We start from the raw sequence: 11,723 nt of genomic DNA, 5'->3' as shown, positions 1-11,723 counted from the left end.
TATTTTAATTTTAGATGGTGTTTTAACATTATTGCAAACTTTTTATTCACATTTTACACGAACAAAAGTCCATGTCTAACCCTATATAACTTGAGCGCGTCCCTTTAAGATATGGAAAATATAAAAGCGCAAATTATTACCTGCTTCATTATAATTATCATGAAAACACAGATGAACACAAATGATCGACCAATCATTGTTTTTCAGAATGTCTTCCAGTTAAGATATTTGTTTTTTAAAAACACTTTATATAGGACGGTAAAATATCATGTGAATAATGTTCTCAGCTTTATGTTTACGGAATAAAAAAGTCATGTTTCTGCTAAATATTATCGAAATGTATCTAGGCATGTCTCATTTCCTTTGTTTTATAAATGCCGAAGTGAGTCCTTTATTAACGTACCATGTCGGGTTGCCGAAAAAATCGTCCCTTAATCTTTGGTAACGAATGCCAGATTTCTGATGACAATTTAAAACAGGTCAATGTTTTAGATATGTACATCCTTGAGGTTATAAAGATTAAATAAATTTCGCATTAAAAGAAATATCAGCACCCTTGATTTTCATTGACATTCGTGCGCACACATGGCAATACATACAGGAAGAGAATAAGCACTCATTATTTTTAAGCATTACTTTAAGGCATACACCGACGAGGAAATATTTCTTTGCGGGTCGATACCTTATCTGTGACCATGATTGTCATTTATAACCCTCATAAAGCGGTGGTTTTAATATTCATAAAAACTATGAGATTGTGTACACAAATTGTAAGAAATGCCTTGTTTTGGGGGACTTTTTCTTTTCAAAAAAGGGAAAATGTTTTAGATATCCTGATAATGTATGACTTATCATTCTGTTTTGCATGATTTTGTATTCTTTGTTCATTTGATTTAAGCGTTGATGGAATAAATACAGAAATTTTATGCCATAATGTGACACATTTCAGTTAAATCAATGAAATTAATGTCGTTTTCATGTTAAAATTGTTTTAATCTTAGAGCGGTAAAATAATATTTTATTTGCGCATGGTCACAATCCGTTTTAGCAGTCACACTCTTACATACTTGTATATTCAAAATAAATACTATTTTGTCTGCCCTGTTTAAATACCGTTCCAGTATTCACATTTATCCAAAATTATTTGACTGTAAGTTGTTTCAAACATAACACTTGTTGAAATGTATATTTTCAAACGTGATGCGTAAATGAAAACAAAATATTTAATTAACATGAGTACGATATCATAAATTTTCACATGCTTATCTATTCAAAACAGCTACACTCTGGTCTGGTTTGGCAAATATCGCTGCGCAATAAAAAAAATCATCCGAAATTACTTGACTGTAAAATAAATTGAAACATTAAGGGAACACAACGTTAAACATAATTTCAAAAAGTGTTGCGTGAGTGAAATTTATTTATATTAAACATAAACACGATGGCATATATTGTGATTTTGGCTGCACTTAGTGTACAAATGTTGGTCGCGTTTCCAGAACCTCAATGCTCCAACTACGATTTCCAAGAGAAACTTCTAGAAAAAACGGTGCGGATGGAACTGCATATAGAATTGTTAGAAAAGGAGAATAAAGAACTGAAAAATCAGCAGTTATTGACCCAGAATAACTACAACGCTGATCTGGCTGCCCTTAATGCAAGGCTTGGTGAAATAGAAGCGCAGATACTCGCGAACAGTCTAAACACCGAAAAACGAATTGCTGATGCCGCCGATACTCTTACTGAGAGATATACCAACGGATATTGTAAGTTTTCCAAAATTTTGATTTTTTATTTGTTTTGAACCATTGTTTTCTTTTGTTATGTGCAATATTGCGTATTATTCGGAAAAATTAGTCAGCAAAGATAATTCACCATAAACAATATTAAACCATTAATTTCACTTCGCATTTAATAAAAAGTGAAACGTATATTTAGTTAAGTGATATGTTTCGATAATTAAGCAATGCATATGATTCGTTATTTTTATATTACTTAAGGTACAACAAACAAGATCATATTCAGGGCAAAACTGAGTAAACAATCGCTGCCATTGACCACTCAACAAATTGTCGTCTTCGATACCGTTCAGGAGAACGTCGGCAACGCTTACAACGCTTACAGTGGCGTATTCACGTCTCAATTAAACGGAACGTACGTGTTTCAATTTGCCATTGGTAATCCAACTGGAAAACCGGGAGTAATGTTTTTGAAGAAGAATTCTGAAGTCATCGACTATGCTATCGCAGGACACACTTCTGGATGGAACATTGCAGGAAAAACGGCCTTCCTCTACTTAGAAGTCGCAGATACTGTTTATGTTGTCGGTGAAGGTCACGTTGCCGGCACATATGGTACCGACAGACATCACTCTAGCTTTTCAGGGGTGCTGATGCACGCTTGTTAACTTAATAAGACAGATACAAATGAACATTTGAGATGCAATACTTCTTACTATGGACTAGTTAGGCTTAAGTTCTTTTCAGTTGCCTGATCCAGACTTGTTTAACTAAATGGACGTTTTTCAATAAATACCCAACCTGCTACATTGTTGCTTAGTTACGAGGTGTAATCCTAAGTCAGGACATTTTGGTGAGTCGGTTGGAACATTTCAAACATGTTGGTTTTAAGGATTTTCTTTAGTAATTAATAAATGATGGATACATCATTGTATTGCATCCCTTGAGGTAAACGATGCATCTTGTCAACGGATGCATCACTTCCGAGGCTTTAGTGTTTGCCGAGGGTTTGCATTTGCACTTGTAATGTTCCCCTTAAGTGTGTGTGGGGTATTCATAATATTTTAACGAACACAACTTACTTCATTTCATTCTTTCGGAAATTGTTACGAATCCCACCATTGTCGTCTGATACCAATATATATCTATATATATATATAACGCCTAAACGATACAAACGAAACGGTAGAGGAAAAACCCTGTATCGCATCGTACTTTGGCGCCAGCGGATAATAGTGCGCTAGCGTGTAACAGCGTGGAACAGTGCAAATTGGTGGTAAAACACCCGGACATTTGCTTAAATGAAATTGAAACAAAGACAAATGAATTTATAAAGGTTACATGACCATGAAGCAAAAAAGTATTTTACTACCGTTTATACTAGATTACTTCTGGTGTTATCAACCTACCAGTAAAGAGCATTACTTAAAAAAACTGCATTGTCAGATTGGTGGGCTCAGCAGCTGTAAGATTAATAATATTTCACTGTTTGTTGTCGGTGGTAAAAAATGAAAATTACACACAAGGGGGAACGTCTTGCATCATGTCGCACAGTGATCAAGAATAATAATTAAAGTTATTGCTGCGTGAATCCTGGATGACATTTTTGCTGTTGCAATCAGAAATGGAGAGTTGTTTTCGGCTTAACTTTTTCATGAGCCGACAGTGTATGTATTGATCAAATTTCATGCATGGGACGTTCACAGTTGCTGGTGGTGTTATTGAATTTCTGTTTAGAAATCCGATCCACAAATAAGCATTGTGAAACTTGTTTACCCCACATAGTTTTTGTATCAATTGCGAGGAATTTGCTTGCTTAACATCGATACGTTAACAAAATAAACGAAAGTATATCATTTATAAAGGTATTAAAATCAGTTGAATTTAGTCGGTGTTATTGCTCTCAATGAACTATAACCGCGTGTGAATGATCTATCTTGGACTATTTTAAGGCCAAAAAAATGTTTTTGCTTTAATATGTTCGGGATGTTGTTTTACATCTAATTTTCTATCATTGAACACACAACCCTTTCAAATGAATCCAAAATAATAAGGGGTCACCAAACATCCGAGGTTCACGTGTTTGTAATCATATCCATGGCTTGTTCTGTTGGTCACGTTACCAATTTCACATTTTGACATAAGCTTCAGGAAAGTCACGTGTTTGTAATCATATCCATGGCTTGTTCTGTTGGTCGCGTTACCAATTTCACATTTTGACATAAGCTTCAGGAAAGTCATGTGTTTGTAATCATATCCATGGCTTGTTCTGTTGGTCGCGTTACCAATTTCACATTTTGACATAAGCTTCAGGAGAGTCACGTGTTTGTAATCATATCCATGGCTTGTTCTGTTGGTCGCGTTACCAATTTCACATTTTGACATAAGCTTCAGGAGAGTCACGTGTTTGTAATCATATCCATGGCTTGTTCTGTTGGTCGCGTTACCAATTTCACATTTTGACATAAGCTTCAGGAGAGTCACGTGTTTGCAATCATATCCATGGCTTGTTCTGTTGGTCGCGTTACCAATTTCACATTTTGACATAAGCTTCAGGAGAGTCACGTGTTTGTAATCATATCCATGGCTTGTTTTGTTGGTCGCGTTACCAATTTCACATTTTGACATAAGCTTCATGAGAGTCACGTGTTTGTAATCATATCCATGGCTTGTTCTGTTGGTCGCGTTACCAATTTCACATTTTGACATAAGCTTCAGGAAAGTCACGTGTTTGTAATCATATCCATGGCTTGTTCTGTTGGTCGCGTTACCAATTTCACATTTTGACATAAGCTTCAGGAGAGTCACGTGTTTGTAATCATATCCATGGCTTGTTCTGTTGGTCGCGTTACCAATTTCACATTTTGACATAAGCTTCAGGAGAGTCACGTGTTTGTAATCATATCCATGGCTTGTTCTGCTGGTCGCGTTACCAATTTCACATTTTGACATAAGCTTCAGGAGAGTCACGTGTTTGTAATCATATCCATGGCTTGTTATGTTGGTCGCGTTACCAATTTCACATTTTGACATAAGCTTCAGGAGAGTCACGTGTTTGTAATCATATCCATGGCTTGTTTTGTTGGTCGCGTTACCAATTTCACATTTTGACATAAGCTTCAGGAGAGTCACGTGTTTGTAATCATATCCATGGCTTGTTCTGTTGGTCGCGTTACCAATTTCACATTTTGACATAAGCTTCAGGAAAGTCACGTGTTTGTAATCATATCCATGGCTTGTTCTGTTGGTCGCGTTACCAATTTCACATTTTGACATAAGCTTCAGGAGAGTCACGTGTTTGTAATCATATCCATGGCTTGTTCTGTTGGTCGCGTTACCAATTTCACATTTTGACATAAGCTTCAGGAGAGTCACGTGTTTGTAATCATATCCATGGCTTGTTCTGTTGGTCGCGTTACCAATTTCACATTTTACCATAAGCTTCAGGAGAGTCACGTGTTTGTAATCATATCCATGGCTTGTTCTGTTGGTCGCGTTACCAATTTCACATTTTGACATAAGCTTCAGGAGAGTCACGTGTTTGTAATCATATCCATGGCTTGTTCTGTTGGTCGCGTTACCAATTTCACATTTTGACATAAGCTTCAGGAGGGTCACGTGTTTGTAATCATATCCATGGCTTGTTCTGTTGGTCGCGTAACCAATTTCACATTTTGACATAAACTTCAGGAGAGAAGGAACAATGCCGATATTCTCTGACATATTGGGTCTGAATTTAAGACTCAGACAGGCTATTCCTTTAAAACATTTATGAAACACACTTTCTACCATTTTGTTTAAAACAAACTACAGTGAAACTGCGTTCCCTCGAACAAGCGGTCGCTCGAGAACCGGCGTTCCCTCGAGGTCGGAGCTTGGTCCCGAACTTTTTTCCTTTTATTTCATATAAAATATACCCACGCTGCCTCGAAGCCTACTTATGTCGAGCAATATCCTCGGTCCCAAGTACACAAATCGTGCACAAAACCTTATGGCTCCCTCGAGGTCAAAATTTCACCTTTTTCCCAACGCGTGTTCCAAAATAAACAAACAATTGCCAGGTGTTAAAGTTTTCGCAAGTTGTAAAAATTGCAATGACAGTTAAAAGGCAATTTGATAAGGTGTGAAAAACCGTTTATCACAGTTAACGCATGACCGATATTAGTTGATATGGGCATTTGAGATGATAATTATGACAAGTTAATGACGAGAAGTTAATTGTGAGAAATTTAAAAAAAATATTTTAGAATGTGCTATTTGTAATTTGCACAACAATTTTCCCTAACCTTATACTTTTGGATGCAATTTGAAATGGAATGAAGATTTGGTGTCTTGAGTTTTGGGTATGGACATTGGTAACAAATTGCTCTGGTCTAGGTATGGTGTTTGTTGGACTAAAAGACACCGGCAAATCAAATTTACGAAAATGTTATTTTAAGATGCCGCGATGCATCACTATTTTTTATAACATGATTCATTTCTGAAATTGTCTAGTCTATAAAATATATCTTTCATTTCTTCGTTATACGCGTTTTAGTCCGATAAAGAAAGATTGCATTCATCAAAATGGAAATCAATTATCTTTCTTACGAGGAAAACGTTAAAATTAAGCAAAATACATGTTTGAACAAATTTTCTTCAAATTGAAATAATTATTCTTATCAAATGGATATACTTACAGCAATGGATCTTTCAATGATACTTTTACAGAGTTTCAATTATTGGTCTCGAAGGAAATTCCGCCAAATTTCCTTTTATAAACCAATATTTTTGTCTAATTATGAAGCTGATTGCTTCAATTTTGTCTGACAGTTGGTATAAATTGTATGATCTTACAGAAATATATAGTATAAAAAATCACGGTTTCGTTTGAACGGTAAACATTTTGCTACTTAAAGCTGCACTCTCACAGATTTACCGTTTTTACAACTTTTTTTTATTTTTTGTCTTGGAATGAGCAAATGTTTGCGTAAATATCAGCAAACCAGTGATATAACACTGCTGACAAAAGACCAGATAGCAGATTTTCATATTTCCGTTCGAAAATTAATGTTTTATGGCTTAAACCGTTACTTCAGGAGAGTCACGTGTTTGTAATCATATCCATGGCTTGTTCTGTTGGTCGCGTTACCAATTTCACATTTTGACATAAGCTTCAGGAGAGTCACGTGTTTGTAATCATATCCATGGCTTGTTCTGCTGGTCGCGTTACCAATTTCACATTTTGACATAAGCTTCAGGAGAGTCACGTGTTTGTAATCATATCCATGGCTTGTTCTGTTGGTCGCGTTACCAATTTCACATTTTGACATAAGCTTCAGGAAAGTCACGTGTTTGTAATCATATCCATGGCTTGTTCTGTTGGTCGCGTTACCAATTTCACATTTTGACATAAGCTTCAGGAGAGTCACGTGTTTGTAATCATATCCATGGCTTGTTCTGTTGGTCGCGTTACCAATTTCACATTTTGACATAAGCTTCAGGAGAGTCACGTGTTTGTAATCATATCCATGGCTTGTTCTGTTGGTCGCGTTACCAATTTCACATTTTGACATAAGCTTCAGGAGAGTCACGTGTTTGCAATCATATCCATGGCTTGTTCTGTTGGTCGCGTTACCAATTTCACATTTTGACATAAGCTTCAGGAGAGTCACGTGTTTGTAATCATATCCATGGCTTGTTTTGTTGGTCGCGTTACCAATTTCACATTTTGACATAAGCTTCAGGAGAGTCACGTGTTTGTAATCATATCCATGGCTTGTTCTGTTGGTCGCGTTACCAATTTCACATTTTGACATAAGCTTCAGGAAAGTCACGTGTTTGTAATCATATCCATGGCTTGTTCTGTTGGTCGCGTTACCAATTTCACATTTTGACATAAGCTTCAGGAGAGTCACGTGTTTGTAATCATATCCATGGCTTGTTCTGTTGGTCGCGTTACCAATTTCACATTTTGACATAAGCTTCAGGAGAGTCACGTGTTTGGTGTTTGTTGGACTAAAAGACACCGGCAAATCAAATTTACGAAAATGTTATTTTTGTCTAATTATGAAGCTGATTGCTTCAATTTTGTCTGACAGTTGGTATAAATTGTATGATCTTACAGAAATATATAGTATAAAAAATCACGGTTTCGTTTGAACGGTAAACATTTTGCTACTTAAAGCTGCACTCTCACAGATTTACCGTTTTTACAACTTTTTTTATTTTTTGTCTTGGAATGAGCAAATGTTTGCGTAAATATCAGCAAACCAGTGATATAACACTGCTGACAAAAGACCAGATAGCAGATTTTCATATTTCCGTTCGAAAATTAATGTTTGATGGCTTAAACCGTTACTAACTGTTTAAGAAAAATGCATAAAGCATCAATTTTTGACCGTAAATATAAAAATCTGCGATCTAATATTTCGTCAGCAATCGTATATAACTGGTTTAATGCATTTTTACAAAAATTGCCTTGTTCCAAGACAAAAAATCAAAAAGTTGTCAAAACTTGCAATCTGTGAGAGTGCAGCTTTAACGCATTTCAGTTAGTTTAGGTCATTGAAGTAAGTTTTTATACAAACATTGGGTTTTAAAAGATAAGTTGTTCTGCGTCCATACTTTAGCAAAATGAAAGGTTCGTCAGTGACCCCTGCGGATTTATAAATGGGGAATATTTACTTTAGCGGATATTTTCATTTAGGATGGGTACCCTCTTCCCGGGAACGGCCTTTCATTCCGGCCAATAGATTTACAGTATTTTGCAATAAGTGGTTGTCCGATTAGCACAGTGGTAAGCTCGCTCGCTTTTCGCCAAGGCCTCCTGAGTTCGATTCGGGTCTTGGCGCATTTGACTTTTGTTTGGTGGCTACCAAGTCGAGAAAGGTTTCTTTCTGGTACTTCCACTCACAACCCACACATAAACTATACACTTAAGTCTAAAGGTTAATTAGGCGATGAAAGCATATTACCTCTCTAACGAATAGTTGTTAAGCATAAAATTGTGGCACATATGATGATGTAAAAGAGGAAACAATCCTGTTTTGGGGCATCGACTGTTTATGGTTGGTTTATTTATTAACTGTTACAAAGATAATTCCAGTTATAGTCTTAATCTTTTTGGAGCAGAATAATATTATTTTCCCTGCGAAAGATCACAAACTGTTTAAACGCTTGCAATTTATCATAGTTTTTTTTCTAAAACAATTATGATTTAATCTGGCTTATGCCATGCACAATAGTAATATTCATCCGTAAAAACAACAACATTGAAACATAATAGGAACATACGTGAAACTGATTACTTCAAAACGTGTTGCGTAAGAAAAATAAATTAAGAGTTATATTTGCAAATGTCTGCAAGGTATTTTATATTTATATCATTGGAAGCTATTGGTTTTGATAAACTTGCAAGTGAAATTTGGAAAATGTACAATTGATTTTGCTGTTTTGACGAAATATAGAGCACAATTATATTTCGTTGTTTTCTTTCATTATATTTACACATAAAAAAGGGAAAATGAATTATGATATAATGTTGATTTATGATTTATCATTCCGTTTGGCATGTTTTTGTATTGTTTGTTTTTTGTGCCTTTGATTTAAGCGTTGATTGAATAAATACTTAAATAACATGCCATAATGTGACACATTTCAGTCAATTCTATGAAGTATATTTCATTTCCATGCTAAAATTGTTTTTATCTAAGAGCGGAAAAATAAAATTTTATTTGCGCAAGATCACACACCGTTTTAGCACTCGCATTTTAACATACTTGTGTATTTAAAATAAATATTATTTTTTCTGCTCTGTATAATACCGTTCTCAATATTCCCATTTATCCAAAATTATTTGACTGTAAATTGTTTGAAACATTACACGGAACACCTGTTAAAATGTTTATTTTCAAACGTGATGCGTAACTGAAAACTAAATATTTATTTAACATTAGTACGATATCATGGATTTTCTCTTGCTTATCTATTCAAAACAGCTCCAATCTGGTGTGCTTTGGCAAATACAGTTGCACCATAAACAACATTCATCCGGAATTACTAAACTGTAAAATAAATTGAAACATTAAGGGTAAATAACGTAAAACATAATTTCAAAAAGTGTTGCGTGAGAGAAATTTATTGATGTTTAATATGAACACGATGATATTTATTGTGATATTGGCTGCAGTTAGCTTCCAAATGTTGGTCGCGTTTCCAGAACCTCAGTGCTCCAACTACGATTTCCAAGAGAAACTTCTAGAAAAAACGGTGCGGATGGAACTGCATATAGAGTTGTTAGAAAAGGAGAATAAGGAACTGAAAAATCAGCTGTTATTGACACGGAATAACTACAACGTTGATCTGGCTGCCCAAAATGCAAGGCTTGGTGAAATAGAAGCGCAGATAGTCGCGAACAGTTTAAACACGGAGCAACGAATTGCTGAAGCCGCAGAGACTATTACGGAAAGATATACAAATGGTTATTGTAAGTACTACAACACTTTCCCGTGCTGGTCATGTTTTGTGTCATTTTATTTTTCCTTTGTTAGAAATCAATCGCACACTCCATTCTGCTGCATAATACCGTTTGAGTAATAGTTCTGCAAAGTTGATTTGATTTGGAAAAATGCTCAATTAACATTTAATAAGTTCTTAAAGGTGTATAATATCAATTCATATTGGACATTTTTAGCTATAGATCTGATGTTCTTTATACACATTGAGGGCAAACTTAAACACCACCTATAATCCGGTTTTATGATGAGATAAGCTTCTCTTTTTATTCTTTACAAAAGGTACAAAAAACAAGATCATATTCAGAGCAACACTAAGTACCCAATCTTTGGCATTGACCGCTGGGAAAACTGCGATCTTCGATACCGTTCATGCAAATTTCGGCAACGCTTACAACCCAATCAATGGCATCTTTACACCTCCTTGAAACGGAACGTACGTGTTTCAATTTTCCATGGGTAATCCAACTGGAAAGCCAGGACGACTTTTCTTGAAGAAAAATGCAGAGTTCATTGACTATGTCATCGCCGGGCACACTTCTGGGTGGAACATCGCAGGAAAAACAGCCTTTCTCTACCTAAAAGTTGGAGATATTGTGTATGTTGAGGGTACAGGTTACATTGCCGGCACATATGACGTAAACGAAAGTATTCATTCAAGTTTCTCCGGAGCACTGATGCACGCTTGCTAAATACCATTGTTTTAATTGTTTGTTTTCAGTGACATGGGGTCAAATTGAGTTATGTGTTTTAGCTGATAAATCAACTGTTTAAGGGAGTCTATATTGGATTCACTGGAAATATTCCTTGGGTAAATAAAAACAAAGTAAACTATTTGCCAAGCTTTAGTATGTTTGAACATATAGCAATTGGTTAACAACTATTGTGTTTTTCTGTTTTCTTATCTTTGTTTATGATAAATGAACATGAAAACTACATACTCCAAGTTCATTTTTATGAAGAGCGTGATAAAGACCTTTATTCATACAAAAAGTCATCATTATTTTGTTTTCTACAGTTTTATCAAATATTAATTATACTTGTTTGCAGTGTATGGAATAAAAATAAATCCTAACACCGAATGCATTTTCGTTTCATTTATCTCAATCGAGAGAGAGTCTATGGTATAATGGTAAACATTTTGAATTATTGTGTTGTTTTATTTCCAAAACCTTATTTGCCTTTAAACCATTTCATAGTTTGCTTGATTTTGCTTCAGTTCTTCTAATGCATATAATTAGCTTTTATTGCTGTATAAAATGAGGCTTAAGTCAGTGTAGTAAAAATAACAGCGTTAGCTGGTTAAAGCCTGGCTACGATTAAAACTACAATACCGGCAAGCTTCTTGTTTTATGCCGCTTGTGTTCAGTTAAACACAGCTAATTCATTTAAATAATTATATCCTTGTGTTTTGATCTGGGGTATGTTTCCTTTTCGTCAGTTTAAACATAATACGTTTTACAACGATTGTTTGGAAAGTTATGATGAC

General features: G+C 35.2%; 1 protein-coding gene and 1 pseudogene across 1 annotated transcript; both read left to right on the top strand.

Annotated features, from left to right (window-relative positions):
• Positions 1-1,288: 1,288 nt before the first annotated feature.
• Positions 1,289-2,544, top strand: LOC128222641 (C1q-related factor-like). Its single transcript, XM_052931735.1, has 2 exons — positions 1,289-1,766; positions 2,001-2,544. The coding sequence occupies exons 1-2, from the start codon at positions 1,442-1,444 to the stop codon at positions 2,405-2,407; spliced, it is 732 nt and encodes a 243-aa protein (XP_052787695.1). The 5' UTR covers positions 1,289-1,441; the 3' UTR covers positions 2,408-2,544.
• A 7,203-nt stretch (positions 2,545-9,747) lies between these two features.
• On the top strand, positions 9,748-11,362 carry LOC128222628 (uncharacterized; annotated as a pseudogene).
• Positions 11,363-11,723: the final 361 nt, after the last annotated feature.

Source organism: Mya arenaria, chromosome 16 (genome assembly GCF_026914265.1).
Source record: "Mya arenaria isolate MELC-2E11 chromosome 16, ASM2691426v1".
Taxonomy (NCBI): domain Eukaryota; kingdom Metazoa; phylum Mollusca; class Bivalvia; order Myida; family Myidae; genus Mya; species Mya arenaria.
This window is presented reverse-complemented; position numbering and strand designations above follow the sequence as displayed.

Excerpts from the sequence above, each read along its gene's own strand:
- LOC128222641 (XM_052931735.1), top strand. The coding sequence starts at position 1,442 with ATGGCATATATTGTGATTTTGGCTGCACTTAGTGTACAAATGTTGGTC. Across the intron at positions 1,767-2,000 it reads GAGATATACCAACGGATATT|GTACAACAAACAAGATCATA; the intron begins GTAAGTTTTCCA and ends ATATTACTTAAG.